This window comes from Anguilla anguilla, chromosome 6, assembly GCF_013347855.1.
Source record: "Anguilla anguilla isolate fAngAng1 chromosome 6, fAngAng1.pri, whole genome shotgun sequence".
In the NCBI taxonomy this organism is placed as follows: domain Eukaryota; kingdom Metazoa; phylum Chordata; class Actinopteri; order Anguilliformes; family Anguillidae; genus Anguilla; species Anguilla anguilla.
The window spans coordinates 52,353,188-52,374,550 of record NC_049206.1 but is presented as its reverse complement, the minus strand read 5'-3'; the positions used below and the strand labels follow the sequence as shown (position 1 = coordinate 52,374,550).

Genomic DNA, 21,363 nt, shown 5'->3' with positions numbered 1-21,363 from the left:
AAATGTGGGCGAAAGGGGCTTTTACAAGCCAAGCGTGCAGCCCCTGCAAACGTGGCCCCCGATCTGGGCCCTGACAGGTTACGCCTGCCCCCCCCCCCCCCTTCCCAAAACCCCCACCCCCACCTGGCGGCACACTTGTTTGTTTACAGTCGCCCACTGCTGTCTTCCGTCAGGACGAACATCTGCTCCCCCGGCTCTAAGAGCGGGGGCCGCCTCTGCACAGGTGCGGAGGGGCGAGTGAACGGGGGTGGAGGTGGGGGTTGGGCGGGGGGGGGGCTTGTTTGCTAAGAAACGCAGGGGCCAAAGGTTCCGCTGCTTTATTGTGCCCCCGCAGCCTGTTGTCTGTTTGCTGCGGAACTGTTTTGCTGCTCTCGTGATTTTTATCAGGAGAGGAAGAGTTTGCTGTGTTCCTGCACAAGGCCTACGCAGCCCTGAGGAAGCAGGGGAGGGGGGTGTGTGTGTGTGTGTGCGTGTGTTTGTGCGTGCGTGCGTGCGTGCGTGCGTGTGTGCGTGTGTGTGCGTGTGTGCGTGTGTGCGTGTGTGCGTGTGTGCGTGTGTGTGTATGAGTGATTGTGGGGGGGGGGGGGGGGTGGCTTTGGCCTGCGAGGGCATTGTTACCCATAGTTTGGTTCTTTCACAGCGTTCTCAGACAGAAAGCTGTTTATGTAACTGTGCATACTTCTGCCGCAGATTACGGTTGGCCGTTTTTGTTACATCACAAGCCTCCCCAGTGGCCTGAGGCAATGGGTGGTTTAATGGGCCTCTGTGGTCACATACTGCAACATGCCGAGCTAACGACCATGTCCTGGTAACTAAGTCGGCACACGCTGTACACCCAATTCACTGATTTTTTACTTTGTAAAAAAAAGTTTATATATTCCGGCCTGTTAAATACAGTGTGCGCACAGCTTAGGAAATGAAGCTCACTGTTTCCCCTTCCATTCAGCCCAACCAGCAAGAAGAGCCATGTTATTACATCATTTCACAAGTGTGTTTTGTACAAAAGAAAGCAGAACATCCGAAGCCGGGCCATTGGCTCCAATTATTTTTCTGTCACAACTGAGTTCTGGTGTATTTTCAGAGTATTCCATCATTTATTCTAAAAAGAAAGAAAGAAAAAGGATCTTTCACCATATCCTGAGCGTAGGTAGACCTTTCCTGTCCAGCCGTGCGGAGGAGCAGAAGATGATGAGTGATATTCCTGTAGTCTGAGTAATGATGACCTGTAAAATCCCTCAGTGTTAATTCAGCTCAGAGTTGGACTCTACATCAGGTTCAAGGTACTCTGTCCATTTGAATTTATATTAAGTAAGCCATTTAACTGACGTTCTTATCCAGATGAGTGCCAACAAAATAAAAATACCTGTGGAAGAGATGTTGGAGTTTTAAAATCATTTTTCAAATGTATTTATGTTTTTGGGATTGGAGAATATTGGGTAGATGGGTGAAAATATTGGAATTAGGATGGAGAAGCGGGGGGGGGAGGGGTGGGGATGTTCTTCAGGTTAGGTCAGAAGCTAGAGAGGGACTCTGGTGTCCTGACTGTGGTGGGTGGGTCGTTCCACCGTTGGGGAGCCAGTAGAGAGTAGACTCAAGGCCGGGAGCCGCGATGACCAGGTCGTCGCGGGAGGAAACGCTCGGCGCCTGGCAACAGCAGAGCGTAGAACACGGGTTTGAGGCGTAGGGCTGGACCATGACCTGAAGGTGTGGGGGCGTAGGTCCTTTAGCAGCTGTTTACACCAACACCAGAGTTTTTCTATTTGAAGGTGGCCAGTGGGAGCCTGTGGAGGAAACGCATGACGGAGGGGGTGGTGGGTGGGAGGTGACATGGAAAACTCTGTAGGAGTTGATTTTCCGCAGAGGATTTTGCTGTGTGCGCGGGAATCTTCCAGGAAGGAAGCTGAGGAGCGCCTATCTGGAGGGGGTTTTCCCGAGCCCCCCCCCCCCCAGAGGAGACTGCCCTCGGGGCGGTGTGTGGCTCTGACGATTGGTCAGTTTGCCTAACCCCTCAGGCTTAGGGGAGACAGCGGGAGGAAGTGGGTCTGGGGCGGTCTACAGCGGTCAGCTATGGGAGGAACAGGCAGACCTGACCTGTGTTCTGTTTGCTTTCAGATTTAGGCTGACGACGTAAACTTTGTGGGTTACGCCACAGGTTATATTTCATTGGTTCTGCCTCTACTGGTGGAATTTTCTTTACATTTTTCATGCTTATCTGGGTGTGAGGGAGGTCACTATTGGGGGTTTATAGGAGTACCTATTCATGTGCCATGCATACAGTTTTATTAACTTTATGCTTGGGGTGGTCTGTATACTTTGTTTTTAGTTGCTAGTTTTGTCAGTAGCCAATTTATTTGCAGATTAGTTTGCTGTACTTCAAATATGAAGGCAGAAACTTCAGCATCTTTGTTTCAGTTGAATAAATATGCACACTTGATTTGCTTTTAAATAAACACCATTCTATAATTAGCCTATGATTTGATTTCAAGTAACCTACTCTATTGTAAAAGGCAATGTACCAACTGCATTTGCATACATTATCCAATCAAACGGCTGATTGGCTTCTCCTATTACCTGCAGGCCACCTCTGTGTAAAGCTTTGTTTTGTGCACAGATCTTTCATATACAATCTTCCGTTGGATAACCATATAAAATATTACCTTGAGATAAAATGTAGAGATGAACTGTTGGTCAAAGCTGTCATTGGTTAATGTGCCTATACGAGCGCTTGCAGCACCATTTACAACCTGGTGCTAAAAGAGGTCTGTTTGCCACAGCACGCTGGGGGTTAATGATAAGCTTTGCTTCAAATGTGCCCACTTTGATAACTGAATGCATTCAAAAGCACTGCTGATCTACTCTTCCTGCGTAATATGTAAAGGACTCTGGATTCACGCTGCCCCCACAGTTCACCTTAATTAGAATGCATCATGTATGAATGCACTCGCTGAAGGAATAGCATGTTCCTCTTAGCAAAGGTCACCTTTTCATATTTAAAAAAGGAACCTTGTTTGGAGGATCACCTGCGGGGACTTTACCCACAGTGCTCTCTGCCCCAGTGAGAGGCGGCAGGCCCTGCAGTGCTGTGTTTACATGAGCCTCCTGCTCTATTGGATATTTACTGACCTGGTGTTCACCAGTGCCCGTTATGGGTTTTTAAAAATACAATCCCATTATTCTTTTATGTGTTTGAATGATCTGAGTTATCTTTTTTGCTATGGTTCTGAACTCTGTCCAGTATCCCTGATTGATTTAATTGGAAGGTTTAAAATGAAGAAGATTTTCATTTTACAGAACTGCAATGATTACTGTGGGCTTTGGCTAAATGTTTTATTTTTTTGTCAAGACAAAAGAGTAAGGTTGTGTAGTGCACAAATTCTCCATGCATCAAAATTCATAAGTTGCCTCAAGACTGGATTTCTTTCAGTGCTGTATCTAATTTGATGAAATGGCACATAATTGATGTTTTAAAATGGATTTGGTCAATGGATTTGGTCTTTCTTTTATTGATTCTGTATTAGAGAAGCAGAGCAAAGAATGATTGTGATTGCTAAATGCCACTTTTAACTTGTGTAAGAAACCCTGATAAGCCAGGGAAATCTCCTGTCCAGAAGAGAATTGGACTAGGTGGCAGAAATCTGATCCAACCACTGCAACTTCGAACCCCCCACAGTAATCTGGCACAAGCCCCTGATTGGTTGGAAGACCACAACTGGGCCATGGCTGGCAAAGCATTGAAGACATGTCATGTGACAGCGATGCAGAATTCTTTTATTTATGATCACCTGGCAGTTTATGTGTCATTGGGTTAATGAGGCAGTTAAATCTGAATTGGGACCAGCTGTTTTGACAGATAAGGACAAAGTATCCACTGTTGCCCCCGTCCGTGAGTTCCAGAAGCTGCCCTGCTAGTGGGCCCCAAAACCTGCCTCACATCACCGGATCACTAATGTGCGGTCGACCCCCTTCACACGGTAACGGCAGCGCTGCGCTTCATGCACTTAATTAGAAAACCGGTCGTCCTGCACTCGCTAGTGGGCACTTCCAAATTAGTGGGGCAATGCGTCTATTCACCGAACGTCTACAGAACGATCACCACCGGTTTTCTTCCTCCTGGAAATCTAGCAGAGTTAAGGCTACTCGATTCCGACCCTCTTCGTTACGTCACCGTGGAGAGCTGGTTGTGTGTGGAGTGTTTGTGAATTCTCTGAGTTAACGGCCGCTTTCTATTGTCCAAACCCGTGGAGATTTAAGCTATTTACTGGGGACGGTCTCTATTCACAGCACTGTAATTATTATTGTTTATCACGGCGCATAACTCCCCTTCCCGATATAGGAAATGACTGGGCTGTTAGATTGTTAGGCTGTTTAAGTGCTAAGTTAGTCGCTAGGTCTGCTCTTTATGAAATGAAAACACCTCTCTCATACCTGTCTCAGCCCTTAATAGCAGCTGCAGCTCTAAGCCGGCACTTGAAGGCTGTTATTTTGAAGCCATTTTCTTGTAACAAAGTATTGCTTTCTTCAGTGATGTGCTGAGAAGAGAGCATTTAACATTCCTGCTGGCTGCAATTGCTCTTAATTGTTTGTTCCTGAATGAAATCATAATACAGATTTTTATCGTTTTAATTTAATTAAGCCTTACATAAAGCTGAACTTAACCCGCTGTTTTTTTATTACTGAAATGCACTGAAAAGTGTACTGTAGGCTGTATTGAAGACAAAGACATACGGCAGCACTAGGAATGAGAAGTAGCGTTGTCTGTCATCTGGTGAATTGTTGGCTCGTTGGGCTTTGTCACTTGGATGTGAAATCTCCGAATGTGACAGGATTGAAATATAGTTATGAGCAGCCTCCTCCTCCTCCTTCGAGGCAGCCATCCGGACTGCGTCGCATCACAAATCAAATCCTGCTCTTTGTCCCGTACATCCTGGGACGCCACCGGCTTTGAGCAGAACGCTGCCATTTCTCTTGCAATTTGTTCCATGTCTTTAAAAATATTAATAGACATTTTTGAAATAAAACTTTTTTTTTTTTTAACAAAACATTAATTCCAGTTTGGCTTAATTTATGGAAATGGGAAGTTTTGTGGGTTTTGCTAATGTGAATGCGGCGGTTCGCGAGCCGTGGTTGTAAAGTTTTAAGAGGCGTACGCGCGTCACCGCTGGCTGGGGACCCACCTGCCTTTTGTCTGCGGTCCTTTCGGTCCGTAATGAACCCGGCCCTCTCTCGTTTCAGACGTCCGTCCTGTGCAAAGCGGCCGTCCACGCGGGCGTCATCCTGGACGAGGTGGGTGGGGCCGTAACGGTGGAGGAGCACAAAGGCCGCAGTCACTACGCCGCCGCCAGAGCCAACGGGATCCAGTCCAAAGAGTGAGTGCCCCTGGAGCCCTTGCGTCACGCTTGGCTACCTCCCTACACTTCACACGCCAATCAGCTCTATGTAAAGAAGCTGCTAAATTCATGCTTCTCTTCTGTCTTAGCTTAGGGTAGGTATACTCACCAGTAAGCATGTATCGTAATATTCTTTGGCTGTTAAATCAGGCTAGTCAGCAGAGATTAGGAAAAAGCCTAACCACTGTTTCCATCTGATTATGCGTCTACTCCCCCACTGGACCCCACATTAAATATTTTTCATTTTTGAGTGTGAGGAAATAGTACATTTTGTATCTGAGGAAATAGCTTTGGCTAGAACGCCTGTAAGCCACCCAGTGTATGTGGTTGTGGTAAAGGTTTTAGTCTTCAGAATAGCAGTTTTGTATGATAAATGTGTTTCACTTTAGTTGCACGGAGGAGAGACTTCAGAATGGTAAAACAAAACGGACGAGAAAAACATCTGCGGTGTGAACGAATGCGCTTTTGAGTCATTAGGACGGCCGCACCTCCTCATGCAGCTTAATACTCCGTCATGGTGAGCTGGGTTTAAAATCACAGGCTGGTCTTGCTTTCTGTCGTTCGTACCTGGGTTTAAAATAAAGAGCCGGTTCTGTTCGTCGTCATACTGAGCGGTGTTCTCTATAAGAGACTGACTGAACCCTCTCATATGGAGCTTAGTTGTACGCGAAGGACTCGGTCCTGCTTTCTTGTCATGTCTGGCTGGCTTTGTGTGAAATGTGCTCCTGCCCTCCGTCACACTACGCCAGTTTTAAATAAAGGACCCGAAGCCGCGACTGACCTTGGGACCGGTTTGCCGTCGCACCGCGTTTATGTCGCGGGCCGCCATCTTGGCTGCAGTTCCTGTGATGAATTGGCTGAACCCAGGCTAATGCCCGAGACACTCTGTCAGGGTAATGGCAATCACTGAGATTTATGGGGACCCCCAGAAGTGTAGAGTAAGAGGAAAAAAATGGCGCCTGTCATGCATTATCGACTGTTGCCGTGCCATATATTCATGTAATTTGGTGATGCGTGGCAGTCATATTTAGGGGTTATAATGCTTGTCGGAGGGGATTTGAAATTATTGGTATGGAACCGTAAGGAGATGGTCATAATTCATTCTGGGGGTCCCGTATGTAGACCATGAACGGGACATTCTACTGAGATTATGAATGTTAATGCAATGTAATATATAAGATATTCAGAGAGCCCTCAGAACAAAGGCATGAACTTCAGCAATGAGAGAAAAGGCTGTTGAGAGTAACATTTTTCCAGTTATGACAAAACGCAAATGCGAAATAAGGAATGTATTCATTTCGCGTAATGTTTTTTGTGCTGGGGCTCTTGGTTGATTTTCCCATTAGGCATATCTGACACTGAATTCGAGTAAACCTGTCATCAGAAGCACGCTGGCCCCCGCCGAACGCCAGCAAGAAATCCGTTCCCCGGTTCCGACGACGTCTTCCTTCCCGCCAAGCGGGCGCGAGCTGAAACCGCACGCATGCGGACCGCCAGCTCGCACGCCACCATTTCCCGGCGCTGCCAGCTGGCTGTCATTAACGCCGCTGTGGGGGAGCGTCTGTCTCCAAAAGTGTCACCGAGAGCCGGCTGGGTGTTCTTCCCCGGTCCCCCGGGCCCCGTGGCAACAGGAGAGGCGCGTCGTTTTTAGCACCGGTCCTCCAGACTTACTGCTCTGGCTCGGCGTGCCAGTTTTTCCCCAAAAGCTCAGAGGTTCCAGAGGGAAATTGAGGCGGCGGTTCAGTCTAAATATAGCCCCAACGCATTTCACGCTCAACGGTGGAATATGTTTTTGATCTTTTAAGCGCCGCAAGCTCGGCAGTTTCTGAATTAAATGAAATTGGTCACGTGCGAGGGACGAAGCCCGTTGGTTTCAGCTGGGGTCTGTGGAAAGTTGTGCGTGATTCTGGAACCTTCTCATTCCGGCAGCTTGAGGCCAACAGGACTTTGATTCGGGGACGCTTTTCTCCGAAGGCGCATAGCACCACATGCGTTTATGATAGCTGTAAGCTTGCATAAAGAGCTGTAGTCAATAATTAATGGACAAGCCCATTCGTTACATGAAATAAACCATGAAGATCACAGGGACGCAGTCGTGGGTTGTCGCCCTGTGGGTCCTTCTAGAACAGGGCTAAACTGCTTTAAGGACTGATACGTATGTATTTTTGTAGTGTCACGCATCATGGATGGGATTGAATTTGCCAAAATAAAATCACAAACATGTGTGTAAAACCGTTTCTTTTCAGAAAATGTATGGGGAAAACGTACTCTGGCCACATGCCTATTGATTTGAGAACATCGCTGGAAGATTGAAATGACCTCTTAGGAGTTTAAGGGCAGGCTGCCACAAGACAGCTAGAGGTCATTTCTAAGTGTCATCCAGATAAGACACTTTCAACCTGACCTGTGCTACTGGGGGTGCAGGTTGATCTGTGTGAGCGCTTTGCGTTCACCGTGATATCTTTACAGTATTTTAGCGAGCGGTATGTGTGAAATGCAGAAGCTGTTGTCTGTTGTCAGGCTGCTGTTCGGAGAAGTTTGATATCTTTCCGGAAACCTCCAGCGCTTTTCCGTTCAACAGGAGTAGGAGAGATCTGTCTGTCATATCAGAACAGCATTACCAATTTGTTGTTTGAACAAAACATTTCCTCTTTTTTTTTTTTTTTTTTTTAAGTGTGTCATTTAGATCTGATTATCGTATTATATTTGTTTATGTATGAAACGCTATTGAAAGGAAATACCAGTTGTTTCTCTCTCTGCCTCTCTCTGGTTCTCTCTCACTGTGTCTCTTGCTCTCTGCAGTGCAGTCTGTAGCTTTCTTTGCTAACAGATGATGGTTATGGTGAAGGCTGCACCCTTTTTGAAATTAAACGCTTGTTCAGGAAGTGATGTAAAAAGTGATTACTGTTTTTCGGTAATGGAAGCCTTAAACCCCTGCTTGGCTCCATGTAATTAACACTGTCTCCCACCCCCGCCCCCTGAAACGGCTGGTTTCCTTGCCCCCCCCCCCCCCCCCCCTTGTAGTAGAAAAGACACTAAAGAGGGGGCACCGCAGACAAAGCACCGGGCCCACCAGAGCTCTGGGGTGGGGCTGGGATAGGGGGTCCGACAATGGGGGGAGGGGGGGTGGAACTCCCTTGTGTCCCATTGGGCATTGTGTCTCAAAGGGAAATGGCCCTCAATTCATCACTGTAATTGTAATCACTGATCCTAACAGCCCTTCGCTGATTGATTTATTCTGTCTTTCAGCGGCTCCCTGTCCGACACCCTCTTCACGTTCGTCACTGACGGTAAGGACCTCCCCCCCCCCCCCCCCCCCCCCGTCCGCCATTTCCGCCAAGTTCTATGTCATGCCTACGCAGCGTTGTACATTCCAAGACAAGATTAGTATTAGTACTGGTTTCGTATCATTTCCACTATTCACAGTGAATTTGCTGTGTTAATTTGTGCTGCTTGTTAGCTACTGAATGTTTTCAGGCCTGTTGTGTAGGTTTGTTGAGTAATTCCCCAAACGGCCGGTCACTGCGAGAAATGAAAGTCGGTTTAGCCCTTTTGCCGCTTGTGGGTGGCGTGGGAATATCTTATCTGCGGAGTGTTTGTTCACGCCTGTGAGTTTGACTCAGAGTTCACCAGGTCTACCTGCGCTGACAGGTTGGGTCTGTTTCTCTGGGCGGTTCTGGACGTTCCAGAACAGGCAGAAGTGGGAGTAATCCTACAGGATGCTCGAAGGGTTATAGATGGGAGAGGGCACGTGTCATTTGTGTCTTTATTGTCTGTTATTGTTATTGTTGTGTATATTTGGCACACACTGGTACTTTAAACCTCCCAGGTTGCATACGGGCTCAGTTCTTGTCTGAAGGTGATTGTTTGTATAGTCATGATTCACGTGATATTTCAGCTACTTCATTCTTAGTATAAAGAAGCAATGTAAGATTTAGGATTAGTGATCACTTTGCTACTAATTGAGTCTCATCTCAAGGATTTATGGCCATATAGACACACACGAGAGTCAAGATATCAAATGAACTTAAGTATGGATGTCAGTGTAACTGTGAAGTGTTGGTGTCGGTGAAAGTATATTTTGTTTCAGTGCTTATGAGGTAATCCAGATGAGAGGAGGATTTTTAAATGGAAAGGAGTTTGGGTGGCTCAAGGGGACAGGAAGAGACGGAGAACTGGATGTTGGCGGTGACTTCTCGTCGGGCTGAGAGAGAGCTCTTCTGCACAGAAAGGGAGTGATGTCTTGCTAGTGTTCAGGGAACAGGGGAGTCTTTTTTTCTTCCCCGTCAGCTTTCAGCAGATGAACATTCGGCCCGATCGATCCAGCCCTTCTTCCCTCCCCATCCAATTTGTCGAGCCGGCTGCGGCGTTCAGGGGGGGGCTGACTTTGACAAACACCGGCATTACATCATTTCCCTGGACCTCGCTCCGCACAGACCTCCTAAACCCCAAAACTGTCAATGCAGAGCACTTCACTGAAGAGCTTTTCATTAGCGTTCTGTCAGGGCAGTGCTCTCTCAATACATACAGATGGATGATTCTGATTATGTCTGAATGAAACAGTTGTGACAGATTCTCATAGCAGTTATTCTTCTTTTTTTTTTTTTTTTGAATCGATCATATTTTTATCCAAGCTTGTGGTCATGTGACTCTCCAGGCTAGGGCTGGCCACTCTTATTATGTCTTTTTCTTTCTTTCTAAAGGAAGTGGGTGTGGGAAAGATGGGGGTCACATTTCCCCAGTGTTTTTAATGTCTTTGTGCTCTGACTGCATGTGACTTCAGTTACCATGACAGATGTTTGTTTTTTGTTTTTTTACAAAGAGACTTCTCCTGTCGAGTCGATGCGAGCCACAAGGGTGAATTATTGCTGGCGCATGCATGTCCTTAAGCAATAACGAACCTAAAAAAAAACCTGTGTGGGGAAACGACTTGTAGCCTTTTCAGGCTGCACAATTGTGGTTTTGAGGCCGGTACAAAGGTAGACGTGCCCAAGCCACAGAGCCAGGTGTAGCCAGGTAACTTTACGACGTCCTGACACGCCCCGCCCCGCTCTTTCCCTCTGTAGACTTGAAGAAGCAGACGACGTTGCGTCCCGTGTCGGTGAACGCCAGCTCCTGGTGCCCGAGATTTGCGGAAGCGTGGTGCTCGCGCGACTGGTCCCCCAACGGCACCCTCCCGGACACCGGGGGGCGCACGTGGGCGCCCGAACACAACGACCGCAAGCAGTGGCTCCAGCTGGACCTGGGGGAGAAGAAGAAAATCACGGGTGAGCCTCTTCCTGCCGATCTAGGCCCTGCCAGCTTGGTCACTGGCTGCTAGGTCACCTGACCGTGACCGCTTGCCCCAGGGGGTTATGGGAAACGACCGGCGCGGGTAACTTTCTCCGCTGTAGCCTGGATGAACGGCCTTGCTTATTCAGCTGCAGGGCATATTTCAGTAGTCAAGCGTAATTAAGTCGAACCTCCGGACATTCCTGGCTGGGGCTTAAAGGATCAATGAAAGGGCTCGCCGTAGATTCCCTCGCTACGCCGCGGCAGTAGTTTCAACCGTTAAACGCCAGCGTTTCACACGGCTGTGCCCCAGAAGGAGGGAGGTGATTGGATTAGATATGAGCTTCCCCCTCCACACACCCCCCCCCCCAGCTCTCATATCTGCATCCTCATTACAGTTCACGGCCGTTACGCAACAGCGAAGAATGGCCCACTGTTTCGCAAGCGAGGAAGGGAATCACCACCAAAGGGCGTTTAAATATAGGAGCACGCCGGACGCGGGTTATTTTGAGCGCGGCCCTTACGGTCAGCCGGCCGCCGAGCCGATTTCATGCCGCCCGAGCGCACGTCAGGACGCTCCGCCCCCCCCCCCCCAGCCGAGAGAATGTCCGCTTTGTGTCGCGGTTTTTGGGAAAATCGAGGGGTTCGGAGAACGTTGTGATTTGGAATGCAGGTCCTGGAAAAAGGAGGCACTGTTATCGCCGAGGAGCCGTTGTTGAGCGATAGCGTTTGCGGCGGCGCGAGCGAAGAATGCGAGCCTTTCACGGGCGGAAGGTCGTCTCCCCCCCCCCCGCCCCCCCACCCCGATTCAGGCCATGCAAATTTCAGCCGGTTTGTTGTTTCTGTTGTCAATGGGTAAACAGAGGGCGATTTAAGAGAGTTTTGAGCATGTGCTTTTCACAGTAAAAAGCATGTGGTTGAACAATTTGTCATGAACACGCAAGATACCTTGCGTAACCTAAAGATGAGATGGAATAACCGTATGTGTATGACTACATTGAGAGAATTTGTTATTACAACAATTACCAGGTTTTCCATTTGAAATGATATCTCTTATCACTTTTAATAGTCTGTTTTTTGGAATTTTTCTTCAAAATTCTAAGCCAGCATTCTAGAATTCCTTTGCTTTCTATTACCAGTAGTGATTGTTACGGCATTAGTTGTAACAATCAGCATTAGAATGTTCGGTTAAGACCTTTCTAATCGCATGTTTGTGATCTTACACTATGAAGGGTTAAACTGCATGAAATGCGTTGACTGTTGGCATCATACTGTGTTTGTTGAAACTCTAATAAGCTTAAAGTGATTATTGCACTTTGTGAAAGCTGTTAATCATGGGTGTGGTTGTCTGTCTGGTTCAAGGAGATAGAAAGATGGTTCTCTAAGCCCTGGGTTTTCAATGGGGGGGTCGGTGGACCCCTGGAGGTCCAAGAAGGTACTGTTGTAGGGGGTTCCTGGCCAGACTTGATATACAATGATAATACATAGATTTGGGGAAATACTTCAAAAAAATTTTTTTTCAATACTTTTTTAAAATTTTATGATGGGGGTCCCCTGGATGCCTTTGAGCCTGGGTGGGGGTCCCTGGTTGAAACCCCTGCTCTAAGCTGATGAGGGAGGCTCTCTCTCTCTCTCTCTCTTCTCAGACATGGCGCTGTACCGCCGCGCTGCGGGTCCGCCACACCGTCGCTCTGTTTATATCCCTCTGGCCCCGCGCCACTGAACTACCCGCCACAAAAATGCGCCGAGTCGCCACGTGCGGCGGGGGCCCTGATTGGCCGCCGGTGTGTCCCGGCTCCGCCCTCCCTGCCGCGCGTCTCTGAGCTGGCGAATCGCGTCTGTGTTACTGTTCCTGCGTTTCCAGACAAAACCACAAAAGTGGTATCACACCACATTGTGTCGCAATGTTTTATAGTTTATCTTGCCATTGCTGCTTTCTACAGGGATCATAACCACAGGCTCGACTCTCCTGGAGTTCGACTACTATGTTCGGAGTTACAAGATCGAGTACAAGGAGAGAAACCGCTGGAAAACATACACGCAGAACAACAGCTCAGACTACATGGTAAGCAACAAATGCTATTCGTTCCGTTTTAGTTGTCATGGTGATTGTTCTCACTTGATTTAAGTTTGTTTGATGGACATGTAATGGTATCTACCATAGGTCTCACTGGAAAAATTTATAGACAGGAAGTGTGAATGTTGATATGTCATGCTGGTTCAGTCGAGCCCGTCACCCTCCACCCCCCGGCTGTCTCTAGGTGTTTGAGGGGAACGTGGACAGCCTCCACACGGTGCGGAACACCTTCCACCCGCCCATCGTAGCGCGCTTCCTGCGCATCGTCCCCTACGCCTGGAACCAGAAGATCGCCCTCAGAGTGGAGCTGCTGGGCTGCCCCTATGTCAGAGGTCAGGGTCACACGCCCCCCCACACCCCCCCTACATACGCACCTCCGTTCGCCCCCCCCCAACACACAAACACACACACACATGCTCATCCCCTGTATACTACACACACACACACGCTCATCCACCATACATGTGCATCCAACCCCCTGCCACACACAATTACCCCCATACATACACCATACACCCCCCGCAGCACATGCACACACACACTCGCTCACACACACACACTCACACTTGCACTCGCTTACACACAATCTCTCACACATGCACAATCACTCACTCACTCACTCTCAGACTCACACAAGGACACTTGCTCACACACACACACACACACACACACACACACACACACAGCTTAAATTCACTGTTACAGCAGAACGAGCTCTTCCTGGCCCAGCCTCCGTGCCCCAGAAGGCTGCGGGGCTCTGTATCGAGCTGCTCTCTCTCTCTCTCTCTCTCTCTCTCTCTCTCTCTCTCTCCGAGCCATCAGGGCTTAAGCACAGCCGTGTCAGTGGCTGTCAGCCAGAGGTGCGAATTAGAAAAATCACACTTCATCCCTGCTTTGGCCAGCTGGAGTAACACCATCACTGGCATCCACAGCCAGCTTTGAATGATCCATGATGCTCAGGCCTGTCCCACACAATCTCCATCAAGGGTGGGGGGGGGAATGCAATTATCCTGTCATGCCTTGAGCTTCCTGTCCAATACCCCTACCCCCACCCCCCTCTCTCTGCCCACAGCGAACCTGTCCTCCCAGATCATCCCCCTGGAGACCGTGCGGCCAAAATCCAGCCGCCCCAGGGAGGACGAGCAGACGACCCAGCCCGTGACCTCTCAGGCTGACATAGGTACGTGTTCGCAGGTGCATGCTGAGAGATTCTGTTTTGTGTTTTGTTCCTCTTCCTTCATTGTGACTGACGGCGTTGCGTTGTTTCCCCAGTGCAACTGGCCATCATCATCGCCTCCACCGTGGTGGGCGTGCTGCTGGTCGTGGTGGGAATCTGCGTTTTCAAGAGCCTGCAGAAGTGAGTGAGAATCTGCCTCGTTCATCCTCACGCCGAATCATACATTTACCGCTGCTTCTCACGCTAGCTAGTTAGCCTGTGAAGGTCGTTCGTTACACGTACAGCTTCGTTTAGAAGATAATGCCGTAAGTGATGCGGTCGGACAGAAACGGGGCCGTCGGCTTTTAGATAGCCGTAAATCATTACTGGCTGCTTCCTGGCACGGCGAAATCCCACGAGTGACTGGAACTGGGATTGATAAAGAGTTATCTGTGCTTGGGCTCTGTTCCTGAGGACAGGGTCACGAGTGTGTGCCTGTTATCTGTCCCGGCAGAGAGAGAGAGGGAGAGACACACACACACAGCTGTGCGTAAAAGAGTGTGTGTGTGTGCGTGTGTCTGGCCCTGATAAACGGACAGACCCCACCGGTGTGTCGTGGGGTGATTGAAAACGCACCACGCACACGCGCGGACCTGCGTCATTAATCCTCCCATATCGGCCTCTGCTGTTCGGGGGAATGTAAAGGATTGGGCTTGGGGGGAGGGGGTCAAAGGTCGGTGTCAGGAGATGGGGGTCAGCTGACACAACCCCCGCGAGAGTGAGAGCGAAGGGAGGGGGAGGTGTGGGGGGGGGGGGGGGTCAGTGATGAACGAGATCAGAGAGGCGCGGCGGGAACAATGGGGAGAACCCCCCCCACCCCCCAAACCCCACCCCCCCCAGCCTCGATAAACCCGCAGCGCTGCCTCCGGATCTCACGCTCTCATCCATCACCGTCTCCACAGGAAGAAGACAAAGGAGACGCCGTACGGGGCCACAGACGCACAGGAAACAGGTACGCTAGGACACCGCGCTCCGCACCTGTGCCGTCGCCCGGGAAACCCGCCAACCGCGCATACATGGGATTCTGTAGCGCACTCGACACCACTTGAGCACAAACTGAAGCACGCTTGATTGTGCTGCCCCCCCCCCCCCCCCAACAGAAAACTCACGTTTTCCTAGTTGTTCTGGGAAAAGGTATTTAATTGGCTGATGCTTTTACCCAGTGTGAGGTGTGTAGTGTTCAGGTGCTCTGATATGTGCCTGGTGGTGCATGCAAACAAACACAAGCAGCATTGCAGACAGAAAACTTGACATAAACTCTGTTATGCTGTGAGGCCATTTTGTCAATATTACACAGCAGGTTCATGTTCGGCACCCACAGTGACAGGGATTTAACAGCCTTTTCCTTTTAGCATTGTGGCCATGTAGAAGAATCCCTTCCACAGTACACGGCTGAATAGGCCAGTGAGTTGTGTGTGTGTGTGTGTGTGTGTGTGTGATTGAATGTGAGAGACAGGCAGGAGCAGTCAGGCTTGGGCTTGTCCCAAAGTCAGACACGCTTCAACAAGCACAGCAGGCGAGCCCTCAAGAGCAGGCCCCACAGACAGCTTCTACCCACCCCCCCCCGTCCTACCTGTCCTCTGGCCAGAAACGCAGACTTGCCTTAACCTCATCCCTCCCCAGGAAAGAAAAAGCAAAGACGCAGACGCATCAGTGTGTGACACAGCTGAGCATAGAGCCCTGTAGTCTGTGTCTCTGGGGGGCTTTCTGAGTAAGACTGGTGGAAATGTAGGAGACACAGTCTGTGTTACTCTGTGTCTGGTCTGAGTAACGCTTTGTAAATAGAGACAGCTGTACATTGAAGTTCCTCATAGTCTCTACTTCCTGCCTACATCTTGGCCGGAGTTCTTAATTCTCCCGAAATGGAGTTTACGTGGGTCTGTCCTGTCGTGTTTTCAACAGGAAAACCGTGTGGAAGGGGGATGTGTCTGTAGACTAACCCTGTTTACCCCCCCCCCCCCCCCCTCAGCAGGCTGCTGGAAGCAGATACAGCCATTCTCCCGTCACCAGTCCACAGAGTTCACCATCAGCTACAGCTCTGAGAAGGACCCCGTGCAGAAGCTGGACCTGGTCACCAGCACCATGGCGGGTGAGTCCCCACAACGCCATCTTTAAAAACACACAGGCTCCCCTAGCTCTGCCTTCTCTGCGACGATTAGCATTTAGCTTCGCCTGAATAGATACAGCACCTTGCATAGCTGCGCAGTACTCCATACTGCAGGCCCGAATACTTTTATTGGCCTACACTTCCTTCCTCTGGGCTAATGGTTGGGGAACTGGGCTTGTAACTCAAAGATTATGGGTTTGATTCCCACATGGGGACAAGGGCTGTTGTACCCTTGAGTGCGGCACTTAACCCAAATTACTTAAGGAAAAATATCCTGCAGTTTAAATGGATCACATGTGAAAATGTCATTTGAGTCCATCTGTTCAAAAGCGTCTTGCTAAATGACACCCAGAATTTTAGCCAGCACTTTAAACGGAGTCAAGCTGAACTCCACTATGGCTCAGAGTTTGAAATGCCCACTGCGGGCCCTTATTTGTAAATGATGTGCGATTATGCGCTAATTGGAGTGGATTTGAGGGTTGCATCAAAAGAGCTGAGTGGCAGTGCTCAGCAGGGGGGGGGGAGACTAATCCTTCATTTGGGAAAGTCTTTTATGAACCGAAAAAATATCTGAAAACCAGCTGAGCGCCAGCAAAAAGCAGAATGGGTCCACTGCTGTCTAACGCGAGTGCCTTTAATCACACCCACACACAGATCCAGGTCATTTAACGTTCACTTAACAGAGGACACCCACAGTTTGCCGTCCCCCAAAAAAAGACTCATTAAAATCTAAAGCATATAGAAACTAATCTCCTTTTTCAACCGCTCTTAATGAAAGCCTACTGTGTGCTCGATGGAGAAATGCTCAGCCTGATTTTAGCCCTGTAAAGCTTGAAGAACTTTAGTTAGTGCTTTAGTGGTGTGACACATACATCCATAAAATGCCATGGACCAGGTCTGGCATAGTTGCTCGTATAACTCTGAATTGCACATATGTTTTCCGACAGAAGAGCTGCCCAACCCTGTTCCTGGAGATCTACCATCTTGTAGGTTTTCACTCAAGCTCACCTTATTCAACAGCTAGAGATCTTATTGAGCTGCTAATTTGTTGAATCAGTTGTGCCAAATTAGGGTTGGAGTGAGAACCTACAGGACAGTAGATCCCCAGGAACAGGGTTGGACTACTCAACTCCAGGTATTTACTTAAACCTTGCACTACATCACCTGATTTCATTAATGAACTTACTTGCTTCCTGAACCAAGGAGGTAAAATAACTAGTGAAATCAGGCAGTGTAGTGCATGACTGGAGGAAATACCTGCAGACACTACGGCCCACAGGACGTGCAGTTGAGTAGGGCTGCTGTAAGTGGCTGTGGATGAGCCTGGTCCCCTGTGTGCCGTAGAGTACCAGCAGCCCCTGATGATCGGGACGGGTACGGTGGCCCGGAAGGGCTCCACGTTCAGGCCCATGGACATGGAGGCCAAGGACGAGGCCGCCGCCGACCCCGCCGCCGCCCACTACGACTACCTGCACACGGCCAACCAGTACGCCCTGCCCCTGACCAATCAGGAGCCGGAGTACGCCACGCCCATCATCGAGCGCCACACCTTCCGGAAGGAGGGCTTCTTGCCGGACCCCTGCTACAGCGTGCCGGGCGCGGTCCTCAGCAAGACCCCCTCCTTCAAGGCCGTGGACTGCGGGCCCCCCAGGAAGGCGGGGGCCTTCTACCAGACCCCCCAGGTCAAAACGGACCGAGCCAACAACTCGGAGGGCGTCTACGACTGCCCCAAAGCGAGCGCGCCCCCGGCCCAGAACGGGACGGCCGGGGACTACCAGAGGCCCCAGGCCAAGCCGTCGGTGCTGGAGAGCTACTCCTCCCCCAGGGACTGCGTGAAAGCTGGGGGCGCTGTGACCCCGAACCCCGGCGTCTGACCCCCAAAACAGGACACGCTTGCGCTTCGGTCCATCACGCTGGGTTAACCGGCCCGAGCGACTCTTTTTACCGTAAATAATTTTGTTTGGACCGCGTCTGGCGGCAGGGAGACACCTGTGTCTGTGCCCGTGGTGTAGCGCCGATCTCCGCGGACAGACTGGAGGAGCAGTTACAAAGCCGCGCGACGGACCGCGCGTGTGTGTGTCTGTCGTTTTTATACGTGGGTCCAGATACGTCGGTTTTTTCACCCCGTGTAAAAATGTTTGAGGGCGTCGGCTTTCTCGAGGGCACGCGGTGAACGCTTTGAGGGAGGCGGTTGAAGGTTTGTAAAATGCGCTTGGAGCCTAGCGTTTGGGAAATTCCTTGCGTCTCCATACACCGTGACCCGCGATGGCAAGCGCTCACAGGTGAAAGAATCCGTGATCTGGGTGCAGGTCGGGGCAATGCCGAGCGCAGACTAAAGGTTGACTTGCCTTTAATTCTCATTCACTGGGATTTGGGAATTAGCAGCTAAATACCCAGCTAAGAGCGCGATCAGGTCCAGCTTTAACGTCTGCTTCCTTATGTCTTCCAGGGGGCCTGTTAGAAAGGGAAACGCGTATGTGCACCCGAAGCTCTGAATCATCTGTTTTAATAGCTGCCTCCCCAGATATGATTGAGGGGCGGTGATAAAAAAAAAAAAGAGAGAGAATCGGAACCGCTCCAGTTGTGGACGGAAAGTGCTAGAAGGGGGGAAGCTTTAAAACGGGCCGGCTAGTTGAGGTGGCGGATTTGTGTCCCCTGTGAGCCTTGAGAAGGGAAGATTTATGCGGCAGAAGTGGCTCTTGAGAGAGAGAGCGAGAGAGTGAGTGACAGAGAGAGAGAGTGAGAGAGAGTGAGTGAGAGAGAGAGAGTTAGACCGAGTGAGAGAGAGAGTGAGCGAGCGAGAGGGGTCTCCGGGAGACGTGATGTACGAGGATTCCCTCTCGATAAAGAGGCTGAAATGAGCCGTGTCGCGGGGTTGCGGTCGAAGTGCGCTCAGCGGTGCAGGTGACCGAGGCGCAGCTGGCCGACCACGCGGGGCTCCGGTCCGACATCCGCCGCTCGTTTAAAATCCCGTAAAACAGGAGACGGGACCGAGCCAGCCAGGAGTCAATCAGAAATACTTTATGGGGTTCCAGGGGAGGGAGGGGTGCTTACTGGACTGCAGAATCACAGCTAAAGGAAAGCTGCTGTTGAGATAATCGGTTCAATCGAACCTTCTCTAGGGCCACCAGCACTTGGTGATGGTATGTCCCATTTTTTATTTTTTATTTTATTTTAAATGGAGGTGAAGACCGAGCCATGTTAAATGGTACCTTATCAAAGGTCTAGTTTTTAAACGGCATAATTGTGTGTACATACAGGTGTGCAGTATGCATGTAGATGTATTTAGTCGAGAGGAAAGAAAACCCTGTTTGTTGTCCTGTGCTGTCGACTGTACGAAATGCACCTATGAGCGTGGTGTTGCTGCTGTGTACAGGAGACAGGTCTCGGGACGGACTGAGGACTCTAATTTCTGTGAAATGTTTTGGCGGGGCGGGGGGGGGGGGGGGGAGGGGAGGGGAGGGGAGGGGGATTTACACGACGTCTGTGATTTACACAAAGAGCTCTGCCGCAGACGCTTCTGCGATGACCCTTCTTCCCTCAGTGTTTGGTTTACATTGTTTTCTGAAAGCTGTGCAGTACGTGGGAACCTGAAATAAAAAGAAAAAAAATACACAACATGCTGAAAACACATGCGGTGGAGCCTTCTTTGAGTCTTGTGTGAAAACGGTGTCTGGCTCCACACGAGGGCGGGAGGGGGTTGGGGATGGGGGGAGGTAGGGGGGGCGCCTGTTGGTCGGTTTCAGCGTTAGGAGAGTCCTGAAATTCCAGTTCCACTCCAGAGCGGAGCAGGAAGTCACGTGACGGGAGCTTGTGTGCGCGCTGGAATGTGGCGGATCGGTGTCAGCCGCGCGGAGCAGCTGATGCCCCGGCCGCACTGTTGTCCGGACCCCCCCAGGCCTCCCGTCCACTAGGGGCAGCAGAGAGGCGGTGGCGACGGCGCGTTTGTGAGCGAGCGCCACCGCAAGTCCTCCTGTGGACAAAGGTGATTTGGCGGTACGCGCGCCAACTGAAAGGAAGTGCTCCCGGCGGCGGTGCATGATTACAACGTGTGACATCCTGGCCAGGGGGCGGGGACTAGTCTTGTGCCGTTAACGCCAAGGTGTGGAGCAATGAACTTATTCAGTTCAGTGGTGTGGAGCATCGTTTCCAAGCGTACTTCCGCTAGCTCAGGTTTCAGCTGTCCCATTACACTGCTTGCACACGCACACACACACACACACACAGCTCAGAAGAGATGAAACCAGAGTCAGTGCTGTCAAATGAAAAGGGGAAGGGTGGTCCATCCATCTGTGTTTTACGCTCCTGGCTGTTCGGCTTTTCCTCAAAATTCCATTCATGTCTCGTCTTGCTTTAACACTTTTCTCTCCCGTGCGTGTGAGTCCAAGAGGTCCGTCTCATTTCAGCTTCAACATATCTTCTATCGCTAATTATAGTCATCTTAAAATTACATCTGGAATCGATGCTTCGATCAAATGAGACCCAAATGTAACTGATGATTAACCCATCCCAAGGATAATTATCTTATTTTGTGACTATCGAAAACTTATGCAGTGATCTTACCATCAAGATAAAACACCCCCCCCCAGCCTTTTTGAATGAAAACCTTACATTCATAAACAGTTAATTAATAATTCCGTTTAGTTATGGTGCATCAAGCTAAAATATTGGCTGAAGTGGCCAGTGCAGGAAAATGTGTTTTTCAGTTTTAAACACCCACTTAACTTTGGAATACTGTAGGTGAGCACCAAACAGTAAAAATGACAAATGGCAATAGATCAAGTTAATTTATTGCTGGCACGCTGACTGCTTACATTTTTTGTTCAACAACATTTAAAAGAAACTCAAGTGTGTAAATGAGAAGTGTATACCACCCCCTGGTGTTCGTGTCAGTGTAATGCAACTAGGCTTTTGCTGCAGTGAAATGTAAAGACTACAAGCTAACCTCCACTGAAGCTAGGCATTAACTGCCACATGACAAATGCTGAAATTTTATTTATCAAAAGTATCAGTTATTAGTACACATGAGAAGGAAAGCTGCAGCAGCTGGAACTTTCCATTGTTAAAAGACATTCACTTTTAAACCTTCATGGGACAGAATCCATTTACAGGTTCAATAGATCCACATGACTTGTGATAAAATGCTTGAGGCATGCAGAGACATGCGGAAAGGAAGCTCACAGAAAAGGCGACTAGAATAGCTGATAAAAGCCATTTCAGTCCCTATATTTTCGGTTTATTTTCAGGAACATCATCCAGTAGAATCGACCCACTGAATTCGACAAACTGAACTGACCCCTTTGAG

The 21,363-nt window shown here is 49.6% G+C and overlaps 1 protein-coding gene across 3 annotated transcripts in view; it reads left to right on the top strand.

Moving 5' to 3' along the window:
- Positions 1 to 18,624, top strand: part of dcbld1 (discoidin, CUB and LCCL domain containing 1) — a 28,767-nt gene extending 10,143 nt beyond the window's left edge. For 2 of the 3 annotated variants that reach the window (XM_035424145.1, XM_035424147.1), the window contains 10 exons: positions 5,233 to 5,366; positions 8,637 to 8,677; positions 10,454 to 10,654; positions 12,602 to 12,723; positions 12,920 to 13,067; positions 13,808 to 13,915; positions 14,008 to 14,092; positions 14,854 to 14,903; positions 15,921 to 16,040; positions 17,403 to 18,624. In XM_035424145.1, the coding sequence (XP_035280036.1) occupies positions 5,233 to 5,366; positions 8,637 to 8,677; positions 10,454 to 10,654; positions 12,602 to 12,723; positions 12,920 to 13,067; positions 13,808 to 13,915; positions 14,008 to 14,092; positions 14,854 to 14,903; positions 15,921 to 16,040; positions 17,403 to 17,932 (1,539 nt within the window). In that variant the 3' untranslated portion in view covers positions 17,933 to 18,624. The remainder of the gene's footprint in view (positions 1 to 5,232; positions 5,367 to 8,636; positions 8,678 to 10,453; positions 10,655 to 12,601; positions 12,724 to 12,919; positions 13,068 to 13,807; positions 13,916 to 14,007; positions 14,093 to 14,853; positions 14,904 to 15,920; positions 16,041 to 17,402) is intronic. The other variant, XM_035424146.1, reaches the window with a different exon arrangement.
- Positions 18,625 to 21,363: the final 2,739 nt, after the last annotated feature.